The following is a 25,600-nucleotide window of genomic DNA, read 5'->3' on the forward strand; positions in this document are numbered from 1 at the left end:
CTTCATCTCTCAGGACTCCCAGGCCTACTCCCTTTATTGCTGACTATGAAGCTATTTGGTGTTTGGCTGTTTTTACATTTCTAATGATGACTTTACAGAATAAATTTTTTAAAATTTATTGGCCTAGTTCATTACTGGATGCAGTAGTTTTTTGCCTTAGATTGTAGATATGATTTCAAAATGTAAACTTTAATAAGAAAAAAATACCAGAAAAAAAAGGGAAATACGTTTGCTAAGCCAGGATATTTATTCGTCAGGATATTTTTAATAGTATGATCTGTATGTCATTGTTCTTTATATTAGCATTATTGTATCCATCAGCAATTACTGATTGTAGACTTTAGGGACATAATAGCATAAGTAAAAATCCCTGCCCTCTTGGATTTTATACTCTCATATGGAGCTTATTACCATAATAAATAGGATGGCACAACGCATTGCAGAGTATTATAAGTGAAAAAATGTATGAAAACCTCCATAATGTCGACATCTATTTCCTCCTGAAGAAGATCAGAAGCACTGTGTATTATATACAATGCATGTAATATGATTGTTTCTGAACTCTGGATAGAGCATCAATAAAGATACTAATTGCTGGCTATATTACATATATCTTAGCTAATGCAATAGTTATTTGTGTGGTGCTGAGTTTGGTAATAAAATTGAGAAGACTTTTTATTTTATTTCAAATATGCATTTACTCTATAGTACTTTACCATTGGTGTCCCAGGCATTTGGTTAACTTTATAAATGTTTAATTTATAACGTTTATTTAATTTAGAAAGTTTAATTTATAAATTTATAAAGTTTAATTTATAAAGTTTATTTAATTTATAAAGTTTATAAAGTCATAAATTTATAATTTAATTATCAAAACAGTCCATGAGATGTAGGCACAATTTATTTCACTGAAGAAAAAAACTGAAGTTTTCAGAAAATCCCTAAAGTAAATTATTTATTATTAACTGTACAAACCAGCCAATTCAGAATTAAGGTGTGTGTCTCAGAAATACTTTCTAAATTAGTGATATTCAGATGCTTTCTTAATCTATTCTGAAAATAGGCATTTTAATAAACGAATTTCTTGTAAAATTGCATTGATTATTGGTGAATAAGAAGTGTTTTAGATATAATTTTTTTGATACCCACACGTTGTATGGCTTGCTAACAGGTGTTTCCACACTTAATCTAAGTGCTTATTTTACATTTAACTTTAAGTTCATATGATGAAGACTATATTCTTAAAGAATTGTATAGGTAAAGCAAAGAAACTTTACTGTTACAATCAATGCCATCGCGGTGCCAACTGGCTTCTGTTTAGTTTGGCAAAAGAGGAGTATAGCAGAAAGTATAAGAGACTGATGTATTTTGGAATGAAATGAAGGAAAAATAACCCAAATATTAAAAACATGAAGTGCTAAAGGAGACAGAAATTCCCACCTTTTGTTCGAAAGTGGAGTATAACTAATGCTGTGTTATAATAGAAGACAAAAATTAACACAAGTTCGTAATAAACCAAATAAAGTGGAAATGATAAAATGGAAAGTTAGATTTAAACTTGCTTCAGACATTAAAGGAAAAAAAAAAAAGTAAAAGTAAATTTAAACCTGGCAGTGGTAGGGTCTTATTCCTGACCCCCTCCAGGAGCACTGTTTGAAAACCCCAACGCCTGCAACCCTCTTCGTTAGCTGGGTCCTGCAAACAGCGGAACGAAAGGCAGACGGTTTTCTGTTGCTGGGGCGGACGCGGGCCCGATCTGTCCGTCCTTTCAAGTTTCCCCTAAGGTTGGGACCTAGACGTGCGGCAAATTCATGTTCTCTGGCACCATAGTGGTCGTCGCTGGCCCGAATTAGAAATCAACTGCGAATTCTTCGTGCCTCAGGTGAGGAGACGGTGGTCGAGTCCCGGGAGCTCCTTTGGAGCCCACCCCATGCCTTTGGGGGAACTTCAGAGGTCGCTGGATTCGCCCTGGACAAAGAAAACACGCCCCCGCTCCCGCTTCCTCTCCTGAACACTCATTCGTCCTGAGCTCAGAAGTTTGTAAACAGTTTTCCCTCTTCCGAGTATAATTGTTAGGCAAAAGGATGCATTCTTCCTTAACTTTAGAACCTCTTTCACTTTCTATGCCTTCGGCTCCCAGCCTCCAGGCTGGGTTTTTGGCCTTAGGAATTAAATTTTCAAATGGTTTTCGCCGGAGGGAAGGCTAAGTGAGTGCAATGGTGGTAATTGGTAGCACCCTTGAGCAAGTAGCTTTCAAAGGTATCGCTCACTCACCTTCCGGGTCCCACAATGAAAAGGGTAACCTGGCCAGTTCCCTCGATTCAACGGCTTAAACTGAACCTTGCTGGCAAAGTTAAATGATTTACCTAGGGAAACCACCGAGTTGGCTCTAGCGGTCTGGTTTCCCGACTCTCAGCTTCCTTCCTGTGACCAGAGGAAACTTAAACTGTCTTAAATCATCAAGGGTGCTTGGTTTAGAGCTGACTGCAGGAGTGCTCTCAGTTATCTCGTAGAAGACGGGACTACCTAAAGAGATGGAACTCCCTAATTTAGAGCTTGCTTCTTTCCATTCTTAGGGAGGTAATCAGGAAAACAGCCAAAGAGGAAAATTATTGAAGTCCTTTCTCCATGTTGACTCATGTTAGTAGCCAGTTAGTGCATAATAAAATCTTTAGGCTTTGTAATGGAACACAGTTGAGTAAATACATAGAAATTGAATGCAAAAGAGTTAAATTAAATGAAACACCCCTCCCCCAATTTGTCCTACTTGCTTTTTCCTATGTGGTTTTGATTCCTGTATTGGAATTGATTCACATATTTATATCTGGACATACAGTGTAGATTTCTTAAACATTCCAGATTCCACTAGTTAGGACTATACGCTGCATGTCACCTGTTATACTGTATTTCCAAATGGAGTAGGACCAAGCAATAGGATATTGGCTCTTTACAGAAAAATAATCTAATTCATGAGATAGTACAAATATATAGTCAGTGTAATTAAACTACCAATTACATGGATACAATAGAGCCAGTGGTCTATGTTTGTAGCATAGAGAGTAAGATAAGATTTCAGGCTCTGGGGACAGAATGCTGGAGTTACAGTTCTAGGCTTATGGCTTTCTAGATATATGATCTTTTGGCAAATTATTTCTCTGTTTTCCTCATCTGTAAAATAGAAATAGTAATACTATTTACCTCTAAAAGTTGTGGTAAGGATCGAATGAGTTTAGTAGTATTTAGTAAGTGCCCAGTGAATGTCAATTTTTATTTTGAAAAATGTTAGAAACACTAGGTTGGAAGGTAGTTGGATTTACTTTGTATAAGCTTTCTGAAAAACACGAGGCAGAATTAATAATTTGGGAGGTAATCAGTGAACATCCAAAATATTACTTCAAACACCTATTTGCAGTCCTTTTTTTCCCTATATTTTTCCTGTGTCACATTTGCCACATCATTCTGTGGATTATGTTGTAGGTAAAGTTGGCATTTCCTTAAGGTAACATTTTGTGGTATTGTATTTATATAATATAAATGTATTTCTTTTCTAGTCATTACATGTGATCAACTTTCCAACATTATTTTTCATTTCTATTGCAAAAGGAAGGGAAGGTATATTTAAGTAAGATATTTATGTTTCTTTTTTTGGCGGGGGAAGTATTTATGTTTCTTGAAGCATTTTGAGAATGTGGTTTTTGGTACAGTCGGTCAGGCAGGTGAAATTTCCTAAAGTAAGTTTTGATAAAAATATTAATTCTGTAGAATCTAGAGTTTACCCATCCATCCATTTTTTTTTTTCAGAAAACACTTATGAATCACCTAGTGTGCATCTGCTTTTGTGGATATAAAGATATGGGTCTTATTCTTAAATAACTAATAATAATCTATAAAGAAGGAAGAAGAATGTTAACTTGGTATTTACTGTAGTGGTATTAAAAACGTTGCTTACAACCTAATATATAAAAAGCATAGTGTTTCCAAAAGGTTTTCTGTTAACGTATTTCATAAATACTTTTTCCTTTGAATTTGTAAGAGTTGCAGATTGCAGAATCAAAAGGAACACAACTGAGAAAGTTAAGGAATGTATTAATTATTTATTTGCTTGTTTTGTGGTGGGCAGGGAACACACAAAGCATGCCAAAGTATGCTCAGTTGAGTATTTACAAAGTTATAATTGAAATTGAAACATGCTTCACCATGTGAAGGCCATGGTGAAATAATCTCGTCAGAGAATATTTATGACAAGTCAGCAAGCTTTTCACAAACTGATTTTTACCTTCATTTCTTTTTGGATAAACATGCATATCTTTTTCCAGGGACAATTTTTAAAGCAAAGTTAAAATGAAGATGAAGCTTTAACATTATGAGAAAAACAAATAGATGAGTTTAAAATAAAAGACCACCTGAACCTGAAATAGGATCATATTCGTAATCCCTTCAATCATCCAGACAGCTTTTTTTAAACTTAAATTCAATTAATTAACATATAGTGTATTATTAGTTTCAGAGGTAGAGTTCATTGATACATCAGTTGTATATAACACCCACTGCTCATTACATCACATGCCCTCCTTAGTGACCATCACTGTGTTATCCCACCCCCCAGCCCCCTCCAGACAGCTTTTTCAAATAAGTAGTTCTAATGCACTGAATCCATTGTTTAAAGTTAGAAAAGCATATTTAAGAAAAATGATGACTTAATCAATTTTTGCCTCCCTGGTCATTAAAACGTTAATGGTCTTAGAGCTTATCAGGCCATATTAAAAAGTTATATAAAACTATATATTTTAAAAATCCAACAATCACGATATTTTTAATTTTTTTTCTAGATTTGTTGACCTACAGAATGCTTCGGTACCCATATTTTTGTAGAATCTATAAAGAATTTCTTTCATGCTGGTTGGAATCTGGCATATTTAATTTAGGTGTCTGGCCAAACAAAATACATGATACAGCACAAAGAAATAATGAATATGAAGCCCAGGAACAAACAGATCAAACTGGAACTCAGGAGAAACACAGATCTCAAGATAGAGATTTCGAAGCTATAGCTAAATTACATATTCCCGTAATGGTGGATGAAGTTGTTCATTGTTTGGCACCACAAAAAGGCCAGGTAAGTTGATTAGTGTTATTTTTTTAACATTTTAAAAATTGAAATATTCATTTTTCTTAATACTTACAGTTTTAAAGTGTACAGTTAAGTGGTTTTTAGTATTTTCATGAGGTTGTACTGTCATCACCATCTAATTCAAGAGCATTTCATCACTCCAGTAGGGAATCCTATATCCATTAGTATTCACTCTGCATTGAACCCTTTCCCTTGCCCCTGATAACTATTAATCTTTTTTTTGTCTGTATGGAGTTGCCTAATCTGGACATTTCCTATAAATGGATTCATATTATACGTGGCGTTTTGCATTCACTTTGTATTATTTAGCATGTTTTCAGGATTCATCTAAGTTGTAGCATATGTACTTCATTTCTTTTTTTCCCTGAACCATTGTGTTTATGGATATGCCTCATCCTTTTCATCTGATGGGATTTGTGTTTCCGCTTTTTGGCTACTGTGAATAATGCTGTAATGAACATTCATATACACATTTTTGTGTGGACATATGTTTTAACTTCTCTTGGGCATATACCTAGGAGTGAAATTGCTGGGTCATATGGTAACTATGCTTGCTTAGCTTTTTGAGGATCTGCCATTATGTTTTCCAGAATTGATTAGTTTTGTCAAATAATAGTTTTAAAAGAACATGACATGGGTTGAGTGGTTTGGGTATGAAAACTGAGTTCTAGCATAGATTTTTAATAATTTTGGTATCTTTTCAGGAATGAGACAAAAGTAAGGATCTGAATTCCTGTTCTTGTTGTTAGACTTTTCAACTACCTTGCTATTTGATTCAGAGTTCTCCAGAACCAACAGGATGTGTGTGTGTGTGTGGTGTGTATGTGTATATACTTATGTGTGTACACACACACACACACACACCTGTGTGGAGGAGCAGAGATTGAACGATTGATTTTGAGGAATTGAATCTCAAAGAGAGTTGGTAAATCCAAAATGTGCACAGTAGGCTGGCAGGCTGGAGACCAGGTAAGAATTGAAGTTTGAAGCCAAAAGCAGTCTGCTGGCAGAGTTCCTTCTTGTTCCAAGGAGGTCTGTCTTAGTTCTATTACGGCTTTTCACTAAGTGGATGGGGCCCACCTACATTATGGAGGGTAATCTGCTTTAGTCAGTATGTAATTCAAATTTTAATCTCATCTTAAAAAAAAAAAACAAACTTCACAGAAACATCTACAATAATATTTGTTGGAATATCTGGGCACTGGGGCCCAGCAAAGTTGACATATCCAATTAACTGTCATACTTGCCTTATTTATAGTGTTGATGGTGGGATTATATAAAGTTTTAGATACAGAAATGCTTTAAACTCTGTAAGGTGATACAGAAATGTTAGGTGATATAATATCCAAAAAGACGAAGCTAGAAACTTTCTGGTAATTAAACACATTTACAAAAAGAAAAAAAATCATTATCATAGTAAATATTCATCAAATGTGTTTTTATAACTTAATGCTGATACTTAGTGTACTGACTTCAGAAATACGCTTCCTTATTTTAGAAGTACTGTTATTACCTAGATCAGTTACTTTCATTCTAAAAGTCACACCTTACTTCTTTTCCAGGATATAGTGGCTTAGGAGTTAAGAGCAAAGATTTTATAATTGGACTGCCTAGGTTTGAATTGGTCATCTAACACACATGCATGTGCATACATACACACATACAGCTTTTAATTTTTTCTTGAGAATTCCTTATGTTGGGTCAGACAGTTTTCATGAACTAAGTTCTAAGCTATATGCATAAAATATGCTGAAATGGCTGGATGTGAAAGCCATTATGATATGACTTAGGTTGCTTCCTCACAAAAATATTCTTTTACCTTATCTGTAGGCAGTATATATATAACAAGGTAACCCCAGTATTCTTAAATTAGGTTATGTGTATAAAACATCTATATGTATAAAACATCTATGTGTTTTATACACATAAACAGCTCAATGCAGTCATACAGTAGGGACTCTAAAATATACACAAAAATGTAAATAAAATACTAAATTGCATAAAAATTCTTGTTGAATATGACTTAATCAAAATGAAATTCTCTTCATTTTCTGTGAAGATTAATAATGCATGGGTAGCACTTAATGCCCATACATAAATGTGAGTGTAAAAAAAAGTACATGTAAATATATATATATGATGTAATTGAGATATATATGAGAGGGGAGGTTCAATTAGTAGAAAGTGGAACTGAATTCAGTGGCTTGAATTTGACTTCTGGAGCCAGAAACTAAAGCTCATACAAATTTGCTGAATCCTAGTAGCAAAAACTAAATATTATTTTACACTAACCTTGAAGTAGAAAAAGAGCTAAACAAAAACAAACCAACCCTACAAAATGTCCTATAAATCAGTATTGGATCTGCCTTGTTCTAAAACCCAGTGGAATAAAATTAGACGATTCTACAACTTGACCTATCCTGAAGTTTCATTTTGTTCAAGTTCCTGACAAATGTAATATTGGTTTATTTTGACATTTCCACTGGTCTGATTTGAGTTGGGTTTTCTAGTAACTTTTTATAGAAAGTTTAATTTTATGAATGTTATTTCTGAAAACTTTCATGTGAGGCACATTTAGAGACAGTGTTATTTCTTACCTTTTCTGCTGTCTGACAGACAGCTTTATTCACTATTCCCTTAATCTTCAAGTAATAAAAACTGGTGACAGTTCTTGGACAGGAAAGGTCTTGATTTCTTCTAGAACCCATTATTTGCTTCTTTTCTTCCTGAGCCTTTTCCCCAAAATTATTTTCCTTTGCAAACTATGAGTCATATACTCACTTATATCAATCACCCACTTAATTACTGTTTTTCATATCACCTTCAATGGTGAATTTACAAATGAAACTTTTGATCATAACAAGAATTTTTAAGAAAATATCTATATGTAGTTTTCAGTGAGGCCTTGGTCATTTAATAGTTATTTCTTTTTTTATCATTTAAAAGTTGCTTACCAAAAGAAAATAATTTGGGACTTTCTTCTACATCATAGCCAGTTTACTATATATTAATTCAATTTTGCAAATACATGTGAAAAATTTATAAATTTGGATTAAAAGAAAATAAAATATCTTATCTTCTTCTTCTTTGGGTGGTACGGAGAGAATGAAATAAATTATAACCCTTTCTCCTATCCCAGTTTTCATTATTTCATTATCTGGGTGAATAGCTTTTTGTTAGAATATTTCTTATTCTAAAAAATTATTTTTGTCCCTGGAGATATTTTAGTGTAGGCCACCTTTGTCAATTGCATGACCCTTCCTAGTTGAAGATGGTTGCTGGATATAGGAGACTTGGTATTCTTTGCTTAGTATTGGTGCCATTTTAGTTTGGTGCCTTGGGGTTTCTATAAGAGTGAGCAGTTATGAGGGAGATAATGGACATTCAAGGACTAGTACCAGTAGCTGTGTAATTTTGGGCATGTATCTTATCATGACTGTGCCTCAGATTCTTCATCTGTAAAGTATGGAAATGTGTCCTGCTTCATGGTCACTGTGAGGAGTAGATGAGTTCACATACATAAATTGCTTAGAATGATATCTTCCAAGTAGTATGAACTCAATAAACATTAGCTGTTGTAACATACAGGGATAGGATGGGTTGGACTTGGTTGCTAGATACTGTCAAATTCAGGAGAAAAATGCCAGGAGACAGCAAAGGTAGAAATGAAAGTTCAGGAAAGGTGAAAACAACATGTCTAGAATTGAGAAAGTCCCGTTTCCTTTGCGCTCTTGAACTCTCCTCATCACCATCCTCAGGTCTTGAGTCAGGTTTCACTTTCTCAGGGAATTTTTTGCAAGCCTCCTGGTCTCCCATTATTATGACACATTCATTGAGTCATATACTTTTCTTTCATAGCATTGATAATTTATAAATATAACTTTTTATGAGATTGTTTGTTCAGTGGACATTTCTCCTAGTAGACTGTCCTCCATGAAGTCATGGACATGTTTTTCTTATTTTCCATTATATCTCCAGTGTCTAGCACAAGGCCTACAACATGGTGGATTTGTAATGATTTTTAAGTGAATGAATAAAAGTCAAAGTTAACTGGAGGACAGATGTGAGACACAAATAAAAGGAATGTCCTTTGGTTGCTGAGGTCACTTCTTGGGCTCAAAACTTTTATATGATTCCAACCTCAGTGTGGTAGGCCCAGTCTGATGAAATATTTGGAGAATCCTGGTGAAAGAACAGATAGGAGGACTGAGAAAATGAGCTGATATCTAAATGATGCAAAATCAGTTATGATAAATATCAGACTAAGGTTGTAAGGTTGGTTTTATACATATTCAGAATAATTATCTTGTCCGTTTCGATACTCTGACTTTTAACATTAATTTCAATAATTACTAGATTTGCTGAAGTTATCATGGTACCAGATATGGTAATTTTCTTTATAAAAAATCAATTATCCTCTGCATAATGGATTTTTCTTAAGCTCAGTAGCAATATTTTACTTGAAAATCTTTATAATCTTTAATGTAAACATCAGAAAATCCTGTGACTGTACGTTTTGCCTTTTTAAATATTGAAGGCTGATTGACCACAGAGATTAAGAGTTCAATTTATTTCGTTTGACCTCAAATTATTGAAAAAATTAAGAACTTTTCTAAGAGACAGGATCAATGCCATAGCTCTGCAGGTAGCTGCCCTATTTTTTTTTTTAAAGGAAGAACTATTAAGATTTCAGATGGAATGGACTGTGTCAAGATACAGTATTTCCTCTCCCTTATTTCTGTTAAAAATACAGGTATCTTTGAAGTAAACTTTTATCTTACATTGCATTTTACCATTGTTTATTTGGAAAAAAAAAAGTTTCTGTCTTTAAAAATCATGTAGGTAATATAAGTGACCTCTGTATCAAAATACCATCTGCAGTTTGATATTTTAGTGTTATATTGGTAAATATTTAATACCTGGTCTGAGAGTCAGGGTGGGGTATAGATTAAAAAAAACAAAACAAAACAATACCTTGATTTATTTTCTTTTGCAGATTTTTATGATATACATATTCCTATTATGGCCCATTTCAAGCTACCAACCTAATGTCACTGAATGTAGTGTTAGGGAAAAATAAGAATAATTGGTGCTCTCCATCTGGCATGGATAATGCCAGATATTACTCTCATGATGCCATGAGATATATGTGAGTTATATAATGACACAAAATTTTACTTAGAATTCTGAAAATTGTTATAGTCTGTAGAGTTTTCCCTTAATTCATTTGATGTTCCCTAGTTAAGACCTGTGTTTTATGTTTCTCTGTTCTAGAAAGTACCATGGTATAGCCATAGGATATTGTCTTTCATGCATTTTTTAACAGAATTCTTTTTTTCTCTCTCTAATAAACAATCCATCCCAAATATAAAACAGATAAAAACAGCATTGCATAGTATAAATTTGTTTATATAATTTACTTTTTACAAAGTCAGTTATGGAACAGAGGCATTTTGTTGAATGCAAAACTTTGAAATCAACATCAGTGTTTTGTTTTTTTGTTTTTTTGTTTTTTTTTGCATAATTTGGATTCATACAGGTGAATTATAAAATGTAATAGTTTTTTTTAAAATGGTCTTCCTGGGGCGCCTGGGTGGCTCGGTGAGTTAAAGCCCCTGCCTTCAGCTCAGGTCATGATCCCAGGGTCCTAGGATTGAGCCCTGCATTGGGCTCTCTGCTCGGCAGGGATCCTGCTTCCCTTCCTCTCTCTCTGCCTGCCTCTCTGCCTACTTGTGACTTCTGTCTGTCAAATAAATAAATAAAGTCTTTAAAATAAATAAATAAATAAAATGGTCTTCCTGAAATCTCAGCTTAATTTTTAATTAAATTGAGGTAGTAAGAGAATTTTAATTAGAGTATAGAAGACATTTTATGTTGATAAATATGTTAATTAAAGGTTTAATACAGCAAGACATATCATAACAGTTACAAATATTTATGCATCTAGTGTCAGGCCATCAAAATATAAAAACAACAACTGACAGAATTGAAAGGAATCATTGTGTTACAATAATAGCTAGAGATTTAATACCACACTCAATAGTCTCTAGAATAATCAGAAAACTATTACTAAGGAAATAGAGGCCTTAACCCAATAAATCAACTAAATCTAACATATATGTAGATCACTCTAAGAATAGCATATACATCTGTCTCAAGTGCATGTGGGGCATTTTTTTTTTATTATTATGTTCAGTTAGCCACTATATAGTACATCATTAGTTTTTGATTTAGTGTTCAATGATTCATTAGTTACATATAACACCCAATGCACATCACAACACGTGCTCTCCTTAATACGCATCACCCTGTACTCCCGTGTGGGACATTTTTTTAAGGTAGACCATATGGTAAATGGAAAATTCATGAATTTGTGCAAATTAAACAACATACTCCTAAACAACCAACGGATCAAAGAAGTCACAAGGGAAATTAGGAAATACTTAGGAATGAAAAAAAAAATACAACATACTAAAACTTATGGGACAACATACTAAAACTTATGCAAAATCCATGCAAAGGGAGAATTTATAGCTATAATTGTTTACATTAAAAAACAAGAGAGATGTCAAGTCTTTTATAATGTATATAAATGCATTTTGTAATGTGTATAAACTTTGAATTACTGTGTTGTCACCCAAAAGTAATATAATGTATGTCAACTATACTTCAATTAAAATTGCAGATCAACAGCTTAAGTTTATAATGTAAGAAACTAGAAAAAGAAGAACAAGCAAAACCCTAAAATAGCCCAGGGAAAGACAGAAAAACAATAAAGAAAATTAATGAAGGCAAATTGAAGAGATCAACAAAATTGGCAGTTTGGCTAGATAGACTAATAAAAAGAAGAGATGGCCTAAATTACAAGATTGAAAATGGGGGGCATCTAGGTGGCTGAGTTGGTTAAGCATCTGCCTTCGGCTCAGGTCATGATCCCAGGGTCCTAGGATTGAGCCCCTTATCAGGCTCCCTGCTTCATGGAGAACCTGCTTCTCTCTCTGCCTGCCACTCCCCCTGCTTGTACTGTTTCTCTGTCTCTGTCAAGTGAATGAATAAAATCTTAAAAAAAAAAAAAAAAGAAAAAGAAAAATTGGGGACATTACTACCAATTCTGCAGAAATAGAATTATATATGAGTACTATGAACAGTTGTATGTCAACAGTTTGGATAACCTAGATGAACTAGACAAATTCCTAGCTATACAAAACCTACCGAGACTTAATCATGAAGAAATAAAAAATCTGAATAGACCTGTAACTAGTAAGGAGATTAAATCAGTAATAAAAAAAAAATCTACTGACAAAGAAGAACCCTTAACCTCATGCCTTCACTGGTGAATTCTACCAAATATTTAAAGAATAATTAATTTCAATTCTTACCCTAAAAAAATTGAAGAGGTAAGAATGCTTCCTAACTCATTCTATGAGGCCAGAATTACCTTGATACCAGGGGACACTACTATAGGCCAATATCCCTTATAAAACTTGACACAAAAATCCTCAACAAAATACTACCAAACAGAACTCAGTAGCATATTAAAAGGACTATGTGTGATGACCAAGTGGGATTTATTCCAGGAATGCAAGGATGTTTCAACATACAAAATTTAATTGATTTAATCTGTAATACCAGCATCTGTAATACCAACAGAATGAAATATATGTATATGTGTGTGTGTGTGTGTATAAAATACATATGAAAAAAGTATATATAAAGAAAAAAATACTTGATCATCTCAACTGATGCAGAAAAAGCTTTTGACAAAATTCAGCATCCTTTCATGATAAAACACTCAACAAACAAGGAATAGAAGGAGACTATCTCAACTTAAAGTCTTATGTGAAAAACTCACAGAAACATCATACTCAATGATGAAAGACTGGAAGTGTTTCCTCTAGGATCAGGAAGAAGGCAAGGGAGTCTGCTTTCACCCCTTTCTATTCAAGATAGTACTAGAAGTTCTAGCTAGAGTAATTAGTCAAGAAAAAGAAAAGTCATCCAAATTAGAAAGAGGATGTAAAATTATCTCTGTTGCAGATGATGTGATCTTATATGTAAAAACCTTATGGATTTCACAAAAAACAAACAAGCAGAAATCCCTCCAAAAGCCAACCTGTTAGAACAAATGAATGAATTCAGTAAAGTAGCAGGATACAAAGTCGATGCTCAAAAATCACCATACATGAACAACCAACCATTTGAAAAGGAAATTAAAAAAAAAAGTTACATTTACAATAGCATCAAAAAGAATAAAGTGCTTAGGAAATTAATTTCACTAAGGAAATAAAAGACTTGTACAATGAAAACTGTAAAATATTGCTGAAAGAAATTTAAAGATGGCATAAAAAAATGAAACACATGCTGTATTCATGGATTAGAACACCTAATATTATTAATGTTAGTACTACACAAAGCAACCTACAAATTCAATGCATTCCATATCAAAATCCCGATGATGTTTTTGAAGAAATAGAAAAACCCACCCTAAAGTTTATATGGAATCTTAAGGGACCCTAAAGGGTCAAAATAATTTTTAAAAAGATAAACCCGGAGGACTCATATTTTCTTATTTCAAAATTACTATAAATCTATAGTAATCAAAACCGTGGTAGTAGCATACAGTCAGGAATATAAACAAATGGAATAGACCATAGAGCCCGGAAATAAACCTTTACATATATGAGCAAATGATTTTTGACAAGGATACCAAGACCATTCAATAGGAAAAGGACAGTCTTTTCAAAGAATGGCATGGGGAAAACTGGATATCCATATAAGAAAATTTTATGACATTAGATTTGGCTGTGATTTCTTGGATATAACACCAAAGGCACAGGTAGCAAAAGAAAAAGGTAAATTGTACTTTATGAAAATTAAAAAAAATAAATTGTGCATCAAAAGACACTATCCACAGAGTAAAAAGGCAACTCACAGAATGGGAGAAAATATCTGTAAATCATATATCTGATAAGGGTTTAATATTCATAATATATAGAGAACTTCTAAAAACAACAAAAAACCCAATTCAAAATGGACTTGAATGGACTTTTCTCTAAAGAAGATACATGAATGAAATATGCTTGATAGTACTAATCATTATGGTAATGCAAATCAAAACACAGTGTGGTACAACTTCATACCCATTAGGATGGTTACTACCAAAAAACCTAGAAAACAAGTGTTGGTAAAGACGTAGAGAAATTGGAATCTTGTGTGCTGTTGGTGGGAATGGTAGATGGTAGAGCTGATGTGGAAAACAAAAAGGTGGTTCCTCTACTAATCATATGATTCAGCAACTCCATTTGTGAGTATATACTAAGAGAATTAAAGGAATGGTCGTTTAGCAGTATTTATACACAACTGTTTATAGCAGCATTATTCACAATAGCTAAAATGTGAAATTAACTAAAGTGTTCCCTGGATGCTAAATAAGCAAAATGTGGCATATATATACAAGGGAGTATTATTCAGCCTTAAAAAGGGAGAAAATTCGGTTATCTTCCTCAGCATGGATGAGTCTTGAAGACATTTTGCTAAGTGAAATAAGCCAGTCATAAGAAGACTTATATGATTCTGCTCACATGAGGTATTTAGTGTAGTCAAAATTACAGAGACTAAAAGTAGAATGGTGGTGGCCAAGGGCTGGGAGGAGTAGGGGGACAAGGAGTTACTGTTCACTTGGTATAGAGTTTCAGTTTAACAAGATGAAATAAGTTATGTAGATGGATATGGTGATGGTTGCACAACATTATGAATATATTTAATTCCTACTGTTGAAAGGTATACTTAAAAGTGGTTAAAAGGTAAGTTTTTTCCTTAGGTGTATTTTAGCAGAAATTTAAGGCAAATTATCTTTTTGAAGAAAACAATTACATTACTTGATGGTTTCTGTGAATAGATTGTTTTATAATTATATGAAGCTTTCAAGTAAAATGAATATTGTTGCTTTTTTATTTTTTTTTTGCAGATTTTATACTTGTAGATATTTTTCATGTATACTTGTAAAGTATGTCTTTAATATATATTTAAAAATCCCATTAGTATTGGATTTCATGATTAGCGTTGTGTGTATTATATGTAATATTTTATTACTGATATTTATTTTGTTATCTTTTACTTGGGCTATTAAGCATTTGTAGATTGCTACATTACCTGGTGATGCGATGAACATTTTACATACCGTTGTTAAAGTATTTAAAATCTTATAGGGAGTTAACAGTATTAAACACAAAACAGACAATTAAGTTCTTGTCTTTGATCATATATTAAAAATTTTTATCCAGCATTTTTAATAAAATTTACAGTTTTTGAAAATGCTAATGTGTATTAGTAAATCCCATCTTCTCAGAGTGTCAAGTTTAGAATTTCCTCTTAAAGTTTTGGGGTAGAGCATGTAGGAATATGGAACACCCTGGTAAATTTGACGTATTTTCTTTAATGGGTATGTATCCAGTAAATGTTATTTATAAAATGTTTGATCATGTCTTTGTTATAAAAAATGTGGAGAATTGATGCAGAAAGGAGTTTTCTGGCTATATTTTAAATTTTGCTAGGTATATATATAAACAAATAAAGTTTTTCTGGCTAAATGAGCTACTCAGTTTTACCTAAAATGTTATTTTCCTTAACAATTGCTTTAAAGTTTTTAATAAAAATTCCTCATTTAAAACTAAAAGGAAAGTAACTTGTTTATGCTTATTTTTGCATAATGATATGATAGTATTGAAAATATTTATTTTGCATGTATGTATTTTTATAACTGTTTATGTAAATAAATGCATATAATTATATTTAATTTTCATATTGAAATCTTTAACAAGTACGTGTATTTCTTGAATGTATATATACCCTTCCCAGTAATTTGAACATCCATGAGAATATTCTTGCTTTTGTATCAGTGAATTAGTGCATTTTTATCAGTGAATATAATTTTTGTCATTAGAGTTTAGAAGCAAATTATAAATACAGGGCATGGGATAAATAAGGCAATAACTTACTTGATTGCTTTGCCTATCCAATGACTTTAAAAAATTTTCTCCTTATAATTTGGTCCTTTTTATAGTCCAGAAGCTGAATCTTTATTACATTGTTACCACTAAAATATACTTAAAATTTTCTCATTTTAAGTTCAACTTAAAAGGTAATCAAAAAGTACAGTTTTAAAAATTGCTGGTCCAGAGGCTTCTGGGTGGCTGAGTCTGTTAAGCATCTGTCTTCAGCTCAGGTTGTGATCCCAGGCGCTCTGCTCAGTGGGAAGCCTGCTTCTCCCTCTCCCTCTCTGCCAGCTTGTGCTCTCTCTCTCTGTATCAAATAAATACATAAAATCTTAAAAAATCACTGGTCCAAATATAACCCCCAAATACATGTGTTTCTGTGGTTATAAAAAATGATATTCCTCTATGTCAAAAGTCAGATATATGTACTGATTTTTGAAATTTATTTAAGAACCATTCTAGTTCAGTAAATTAGAGAACCAGGAAGAAAGCAGCGGTCCGTTCTAGAAGGGAATCTCAAAGAAAACAGAGGAGAAACAAGTGATATTTTTTGGTTCACAAAGCACATTCTCATGTGTCATCCAGGGTGCTGGTTACTTTCTATTTAGGTCAGTCAGCACTACTCCTTAATCAATAGTTTAATCATAGTTATCCCAAGAGGTTAGGTCCAGTGGTTCTTTTCTTTCCTATTGTTTTTCTAAGTCCCATATTATTTTTGTTAAAGAATGATAGGAAGTATACACTGACCTTGTAAGTTCTTTTAACATTTTACTTTTCTTTCACTACTTTCTCCTCATATAAAAACTACTGAGCTGTAAGTTGCATACTTAACATGTTATTTTATAATAAACCAAGTTTCAAAACTTTATGATGACTCATCTTTTTGTAATGTTCTGTGAACCCTCTATTTCTTCTTTTTTGGGGGTGCTAGTTTTTGTTTCCCTTGGGTGAAATGATTAGCATTTATGAGGAGGTAATGTGCATTTAAAGGTTTTACTTACTTTGATGAATGTTGTTTTAGAAAGTGTTTATGTGTATTTTTTATAGTTGTTTTTTTCCCTCTTGTTCTGTGTAAACTTTTTACTTGTTTGTATGAGGTGTTACTATGTCCCGTTTCTTTCCAACTTAAGCATATATTTTATCCTTGTCATATTCATTTGCTCTGAGTGGTATACAGTATTTTTCTGTATTTATCATTAAGTTTCCAGATAAAACCTGACTTTTTGTTTTGTTGTATATATATATTCTTTCTGGGAAGCAAAAGAAATTAACTCTGGATATGAATATATTCATAAAAATGGAGGGTTTTCCACATGAGGCCAATGTTTGCTGGGGAGAGCATTAATAATAATAACATAAAGTTGTATAAGATTTTATTATTGGCACAGCACTTTCATATATTATTGTCTGTGCTCTTTAGTTCTGATCTCAGTAGACTTGTGCAAACTATCATGTTAAATGTAGAAAGTAGGAAAGAAAATATTTCCAGTACTTCTGTTTTACTGGAACCATGTAGTAATAAAGGATATTGGTTGGATTTGGATGCTTCTAGCTAATGATCATATTATGCAGTGTGCTTTTTACCTCCACCATTAGTGTTAGTTCTTAGGTATCTAGTGGTTAGCCTATAAGACCTTTAGGACCTGTATTAGGTCCCTTAATCAATGAGGTCAGCCAGTTTGGCCTAATATCCAAGCTGGATATTAGTCTCCCGAGCACACTATGGACTATGTTAGTATCAGTTATTTAGAGCATATTATGCTGCTTTTGCCATCACAACACTCTGCACAGGAGTCCTGACCCATCTCATTGGTCAGCTCTCTGGGGTTTTCAGAGATTGTTCCAAGATTGACCTTTAATTCTGGCAAAAAAACTGTATTTTTAATGACAGGAGATGGAGATAATACTGCTCTAAGAAGGGTATAGGATAAATTGACTAGAGTTTATTAAGTGACTGAGGCTTAGAAATGAAGGTAAAGGGAAAAGGGTAGGGTCCAGGGAAGGAAACAGAGGATGATTTGAAGGAACAGTGTTAATACTGAAAAGGGAAACAAACTTCATGTATTTCCAACTTCATGTTTTCACTTCTTTCTCAGACACCTTACTACCCTAGGCTTCTTTATGTTTTGATTTTATTCTACCTTTGTAGCAGAAACCATGAAAGAATTAAATTCAGTCTCCCCACACCCTTTTTTTTTTTTTTAAGATTTTTTATTTGAGAGAGAGAGAGCGCACGCATGAGCGCATGAGCAGCGGGGGTTAGGGGGGTGTTAAGGAGAGGGAGAAGCAGGCTCCCCGCTGAGCAGCTGGTTTGGAGGGGGAGCAGATCCCAGGACACCAGGATTATGACCTAAGCTGAAGGCAGACCCTTAACCCACTGAACCACCTGGGCGCCCTCCCCATCCCTTTTTTAAAATGACCTTCATAATGGGCCTATGAAGACTAACTTTTCCACCGGTGTAAGATATCATCACTAAGGTACTTTTTTTTTGAACTAGACTTGTGAAAGCAACATTTATTTTATTTTATTTTTTATAAACATATAATATATTTTTTCCCCCAGGGGTACAAGTCTGTGAATCGCCAGGTTTACACACTTCACCGCACTCACCATAGCACATACCCTCCCCAATGTCCATAATAACCCCACCCCCCCTCTCCCCACCCCGCTCCCCCCAGCAACCCTCAGTTTGTTGTGAGATTAAGAGTCACTTATGGCTTATCTCCCTCCCAATCCCATCTTGTGAAAGCAACATTTTTTAATGGAACATCTTTCTCCACATCCTCACCAACCCCTGTTGTTTTTTGTGTTGTTAAGTATAGCCATTCTGATTTGTGTGAGGTTATATCTCATTGTAGTTTTGACTTGTATTTCCCTGATGATCAGTGATGTTGAACTTCTTCATGTGTCTGTTGGCCATCTGTATGTCTTCTTTGGAAGAATGTCTATTCGTGTCTTCTGCCCATTTATTAACTGGATTTTTTTTTTTGGAGGTGTGTGAATTTTATACATTCTTTATATATTTTGGATACTAACCCTTTATTCGATATGTCATTTGCAAGTATCTTCTCCCATTCCTTAGGTTGTCTTTTAATTTTGATTATTTTCTTTACTTTGCAGAAGTCTTTTATTTTGATGAAGTCTCAGTAGTTTATTTTTGCTTTTTTTTCCCTTGCCTCAGGAAACATAACTAGTTAGAAGTTGCTATGGTCTGTGTTCTTCTCTAGGATTTTAATGGTTACCTGTTTCACATTTAGGTCTTCCATCCATTTTGAATTTATTTTTGTGTATATTGTAAGAAAGTGGTCCAGTTTCATTCTTCTGCATGTTGCTGTCCAGTTTTTCCAACACCATTCGCTGAAGAGACTGTCTTTATTTCCATTGGCTATTCTTTCCTGCTTTACCAGAGATTAATTGATTATATAATTGTGGGTTCATTTCTGGGTTTTCTGTTCTGTTCATTGATCTATGTGTCTGGTTTTGTGCCATGAAGATACAGATGTTTGTAAACATATGTTGAAGCATACGGGAATACTGTATGGGAATAACCACTGTATGTAATCCATCTTTCAAGTATCATCTTCTTTCATTAAAAGTTTCTACACATTGTGTTGAGGTATATGGGAATAGCAATATGCTTAATTCACTAAAACTACACTGTGTATAAACCATCATTCAAGTAACATGTTCTTCCACTGATATATATGTGTTTGTAAATGGATGTGTAGAAGCATGTGGGAGTAGACCTATCCTTACCTGAATGATACTACATGTTGTATAATGCATGTTTCAAGTAACAACAACAACCAAAATACCTTGATTTTGCTTCAGTTTAAAATTAACAAAATATCAAATCATTTTAACGAACACAAAACCAATTTTCTTGCTAAGGACTTAGTTCTTGCTAAGGACTTAATTAATCTTGCTAAGGACTACTTTAGAACTTAAATACAAAATGAGATTTTTAGAAGTAAGAATAGAGATACCTTTGAGAAAGAAATGTATATTTTTTTTCGTTAGTGCTTATTTTTGTAATATTAGTAATAGAAACTGCCCAGATTTTTCTAAAGTTATATTCTTTTCCGTGAAAAGCCATTAGCTTAGAGGCATGATTCATAACATACAAAACAAAAAATAAATTATTTCAGGACTTAATCAAATTAAGTATTAGAAATTCTTTGATAACCTTATATCAGGGACGTTTAATCTGTTCTGCTTAAGGTGACTCTATGCCTTCTGAAAGCTATGGGTGAGAAACAGTGTTAGTGTCAGATTCTTCAGTTCCTGTAAAACCTACTACGTGTAGATTGACACCATTGGGGTTTGATTATGCTAAATGTATTATTTCTGAACTTTTTTGCAATTGGTTTCCATCTAAAACTAACATTTTTTAATTTGTTCATTTTATTTTCTGTGTTTTCTATTCTGAATTTTTCATTGCATCTAAGCTATCTAGCTTGACACATTGGTTTTATAATTACATATGGAAAAAAAAGTCCAAAAACTAATTGTTTTTATAAATGATTAATGAATGACTTTTGCCAGAAATATAGTTTATGAAGGTGTAACCATAAAAATCAGAATGTTCTTGTTTGTAGCTAATCAATAAATATGTTTTGACTACCTGCTGGATATGTCTTAGTCCATTTGGGCTGCTATAACAAAACCCAACAGATTGGGTGCTTTATAAACAACATAAATTTATTTCTCACAATTCTGGTGGTTGTAAGTCCAGGATCATAGTATCAGCATGGTAGGGCAAAGAATCTCTTCCTGGCTCATAGCTGGCACATTGATGTGTCCTCACATGGTGGAACGGGCTAGCCATCTCTCTGGAGGTTCTTTTATAGGGCACTAATCCCATTTATGAGGGCTCCATCCTCATGATTTAAGCACCTCCCAAAGGAGCCTACCTCTTAATACCATCATCTTAAGGGGTTAGGATTTCTAACATTCAGAACATGGCAAGGTACATGTTTTTCTTCCATTTGAGGAAGCAAGAATATAATCTGGTACCCACCAAATATAGCTTACAGTTTCCTGTTGAAGGTAAGGGAGAGTCAGCCTAGATTTCATGATGGGAAACTGTTACTAATATTGTTAACAAAACGAATATTAAATGATAGATCAAAGTTAATCCAGTTTATAGATACTCATTTTGCTGAAATAGAAGCAAACTCTAATTGAGTTAATAATACATAATTATATCTATAAAGCAGGAGATGTTATGATATGCAGAGGCAGGTATTCATTTGCATTGTGATATGAAAAGTAGATATTAATTTACATTTTAAATAGTATTCAATACTGCATTTCTCTCTAGTTCATTATGTCAGTTTAGGAGGTTAACCACAGTGTTCAACAGGTCTCTGACCCTTTTCACTGTATTTCTGTGATAATGGGAGAACGAGAATTAACTATTTAAATGAGAAAACAGTAAACTATTGCTAACAGTTATGTTTGATTTTGAATGAGTGATTGCATATTCAGTTACCACTTTGCGTGCTATAACTGTTTTTGTTCAGTCATTCTGTTTTGTGTTGATTTTGGGTAAAAGTCTTCTAAAATCTTATGTTTCCAAAATGTAAACTTACCTTAGAATATATATATCTAAATTAAACTTTTCTTAATTGACTTAAGGTAGTAATTTTGAATACCTGTTCTTTTTCTATTTTGTTTAACAGTAATATTCTTAGTGGCTTAATTTGCCCCTTACCTAAATCCCTACATGGCTATGTATTTCTAGATTTTTTTTTTTTTAATCTTTTCTGCTGGTGCTCATTTCCTTGTATGCAGACTTACAGCAAGGTCTTCTCCACTAACTTTCCCCCATAGAGTTAATCTAAGCAAATTGGGGAGCTTCTAGGTAAAGTAGACAGCACATTTACTGAGTCAAAAAACCTTGGATACTCATTCCTCAGATATTCACATGACTGGCTTCCTTACTTCTGGTCTTTATTTAAATGACACCTTTTCAGAGATTCCTTGGCCACTGGAATCTGGCCACTCTATCTAAAATTTCAAATACCAGTCCGCAATATTTGATATCCCCTTTCCTTGTTTGTTTTTTTCTTTTTTTCCCATTTTCCTCAGCATTATCACTAACATGGCGTATATTTAATTTTCATCTTGCCTGTCTGTTGCCCCACTTCCATACCCTACCTCCGCAGGATCTTAGACTATAAGTTCCTGGCTGTTTTTCACAAACTTATCCTCAATCTTGAAGACAATGTCTGGCACGTAGAAGATGCCCTATAAATATTGTTGAGATAATTACCGAATGGAGGAATAACAAGAAAGATACTGGTAAGAGAGGGGGTGCCTGGGTGGCTCAGTTGGTTAAGCAGCTGCCTTCGGCTCAGGTCATGATCCCAAGGTCCTGGGATCATGCTCCTTCCTCATCAGGGGAGCCTGCTTCTTCCTCTCCTTCTTCATCAGGCACATCAGACTCCTTCCTCAGTGGGGAGCCTGCTTCTTCCTCTCCCCCTGCCTGCTGCCCCACCTGCTTGTGCTCTCTCTCTCTACTTCTGTCAAATAAGTAAAAATTTAAAAAAAAATTAAAAAGAAAGATACTGGTAACAGAGATGTTAAAGAGATAGATGTGGCAAGTGATTGGATGAAGAGAAGAAAAGACAGGGAGAAATGATGAAATGACAGTGAGCTGTAAAGTCTGAGTTTCAGTGTGACAATGAAACCCTTCCCTTGTTCAGTGAGTATATATTCATAAATATATAGTTTCTACTAATAGCAGATACAGAGCTTTTGGTGCTGGGGTACAATGTGGAGCAAAATTAGACATGACCTTAGTTACTAAGAGTTTGTAATTTGGTAGAGAAGACACGCACTTATCAAATAATCATCCAAATGCATGTGAAATTTCCACTGCTATGAAAGAATATTTGGGGTTACGAACTCGTTTAATGGGAGGATTTAAACAAGTCAGGGAGTTTGGGTGAGGCTTGGCTAAGGGGGAAGTAATTATAAGCCAAGAATCTCAAGAATTAAACCAGTAAAGAGGAGAGCAAAAAACACTAAAGAGAGAAGAGAGGAGAACATGTGTGAAGGTTTTATGCTGGGTGGAACCATGATGAGAATGAAGGCTTATAAGGAAGCCACTAAGTAAGTTGAAAATGCCTAGGTAAGGTAGTGAAAGGTGCGGCTAGAGAGGGAGTTGCAGGTGAGGGATAATTAGGTTTGCCTTTTTAAAAGATCATTTTGTCTCCACTCTTGAGAATGGATTGGTCCAGACCAATTATGAGGCTTTCATCCAGATAAAAAGTTATGAATGGTGATAGTTGTGGAGCTGGAAAGGAGTGGACAGATATAAGAGAGATTTAGGAGGTAAAAAACGCAGGACATTTATTAAAATATCATTTTTATGTTAGACACTGTGTTAGGTAATGGGGATACAAAAAAGCAGTGTGTGGTAAAAGCACTCTCGGGAATAAAGCATTCTATAATAGAGATATGTATAGATTGCTTTGGGATTATAGTAAGGGAAACAATTCTGCCTGAGATTTCAGAGAAGATGAGGTGGATACACATTTTCTGAAGTAACTGAGTTTTCTAAGTAGATGAGAGGAAGGGAATTCTAATAGAACTATTTGTACAAAGGCAAAACAAAGTATGCGAAAGCAACATTTGCTCAGGGAGGCAAAATTTCAGAACATGATGGAATGTCTAAGGAATGTTAATGATACAGGAACATTATCCTGTGGGAGATCTGGAACCTTGATACTTTCCTCTTTGTCATTGCCCTCAGGTTTAGCATGGAACCTGGATTTGAAACCCATTTGAGGGTAGACTTGGAAAGAGGGACAATTGGGTTTGAAGAGGTGGGGCTTTCATTTGAAATGTTCACCAACAGAAATGAAAGACCAGAGGTTGGAACTAGACATGGAGATTGAATTTACCACACAGGTGATATTTAAACTCTCAAGATTAGATATGGTTATTAAAGCAGATAAAAGAAATTCTTGGGTAACACTTACATTGAATGTCAAAGCTGCAAAAGAATTTGGGAGTTAGAAAAAGAGTGGGTTAGAGAAGTTGGTATGTAGGTATGTAAAGCTAAATTGGAATGAATGGCTACCTAATCTTATCTAGTTCATCACTTTTGGCTTAGTAGCCCAGGATTTGAAGGGAGAGGTTGTTGTCTGGCACTATGAATAGCTCAAGTAAAAGGTAAAAATGATTTGTAACACCTTCAATACCTGGACTGTTTTCTTGTTTATATTTAGGATTAACTCTTCCCTTGCTGTAATTAACAGTATTTCGTCCAAATTCCAAAACACCCACTTGCTACAATATATGCATTATTGTATTTCATATAGAAACTTAATCTTGTAAAATGACTTTATTTCAAAGCTTTTCATTGATAATTGTTTTATGTTGAATAAACTTGACCACATAGATCCAACTAATCAAGCTAATACTGTATCACTACTGATCTTGACACATTTATTTATAAAAAGGAATTCTAAGGAAATTGCCCAGACAGTTAAGAAGTGCCAGTTTGGAACAGGAGGTTACCAATCTCTGGTCCATTATTTGAATTTTGCTATATTTCTTTCCATGTGTTTATAGCTTCAATATAGCTAATGTTCAGCCTATTAGTTGGCTTATTACCTTTCAGAGACTGGTGAGGGTTTGGTGTAAATTGAGTAATGGAATACCTGCTTGAGTTGTGAATTTTAATTTTGTCTTTTTGGACCCACTTGATGTATTATATAAAATATTCATACCTAATGAAGAAGAGCAAGGCTCTTCCTGTGTGTGTTTCCATTGAATGATCTGTAGGCATTTCCTATGGTAACTATTTTAATCAAGGCATAAACTTTGCTTCCATACTTATGTATCGATAGTATTGAATACATTGGGGAAAAAAAACAAAAACAAAAAGTAAATAAGTAAAAAAATTTATGAATAGAAAACCAATTAACTAGAAATAATAGTTTAATCTCTAAATGAATGTATGTTGCTATTAGGTGCACTATATACCACACTTTAGTCAATAAGAATATTTAAAATAAGAATAATTTATCTCATATGTACTTAATGTTCAAACTTGAAAATGGAATTTGTATGATGTGTAAGAGAGGCATTCAGGGAGTATGATTTTTGTAAATTTATTGTCAGTTGCTGAAAATTAACAGGAAATGTGTATGCTTGCTATAAACGTTTTGAATATTCTTAAAAATTGGACATGTTATATTTTGTATGATTTTCCATGAGATAATATTACTTCTAGAGATAGAAACCTAACACTTTTTTTTTTTTGTAATGGACATGTTATATGAATCTTGGGTTGTGCTTTTTGTTTTCTCATGTTTTATGTAAAAGTTCAAAAAGGAGGAGAAATTATGCATTCACTGTTTTTTCTCTTTACTGAATTCAGGGATATATGATTTCATGTTAAAATGTGAGTGGGAAAACTGTAAGTCCTTTTAGATTAGTTTTCTGGTCATTCACATT

General features: G+C 33.7%; 1 protein-coding gene across 11 annotated transcripts in view; it reads left to right on the forward strand.

The window, feature by feature from the left end:
- Positions 1–1,653: 1,653 nt before the first annotated feature.
- Positions 1,654–25,600, forward strand: part of METTL15 (methyltransferase like 15) — a 309,773-nt gene continuing 285,826 nt past the window's right edge. For 3 of the 11 annotated variants that reach the window (XR_004380948.1, XM_032843434.1, XM_032843441.1), the window contains exons 1-2: positions 1,668–1,882; positions 4,830–5,116. Coding sequence is in view for 8 of the 11 variants with exons in the window: in XM_032843434.1 (XP_032699325.1) it covers positions 4,847–5,116 (270 nt within the window). In the remaining 3 variants the exon portion in view is untranslated. Of the gene's footprint in view, positions 1,883–4,829; positions 5,117–25,600 lie in introns of all 11 variants that reach the window. The other 8 variants (XR_004380946.1, XR_004380947.1, XM_032843437.1 and 5 more) reach the window with 5 other exon arrangements.

Source organism: Lontra canadensis, unplaced genomic scaffold (assembly GCF_010015895.1).
Source record: "Lontra canadensis isolate GAN:19392208 unplaced genomic scaffold, GSC_riverotter_1.0 scaffold140, whole genome shotgun sequence".
NCBI classification, from domain to species: Eukaryota; Metazoa; Chordata; class Mammalia; order Carnivora; family Mustelidae; genus Lontra; species Lontra canadensis.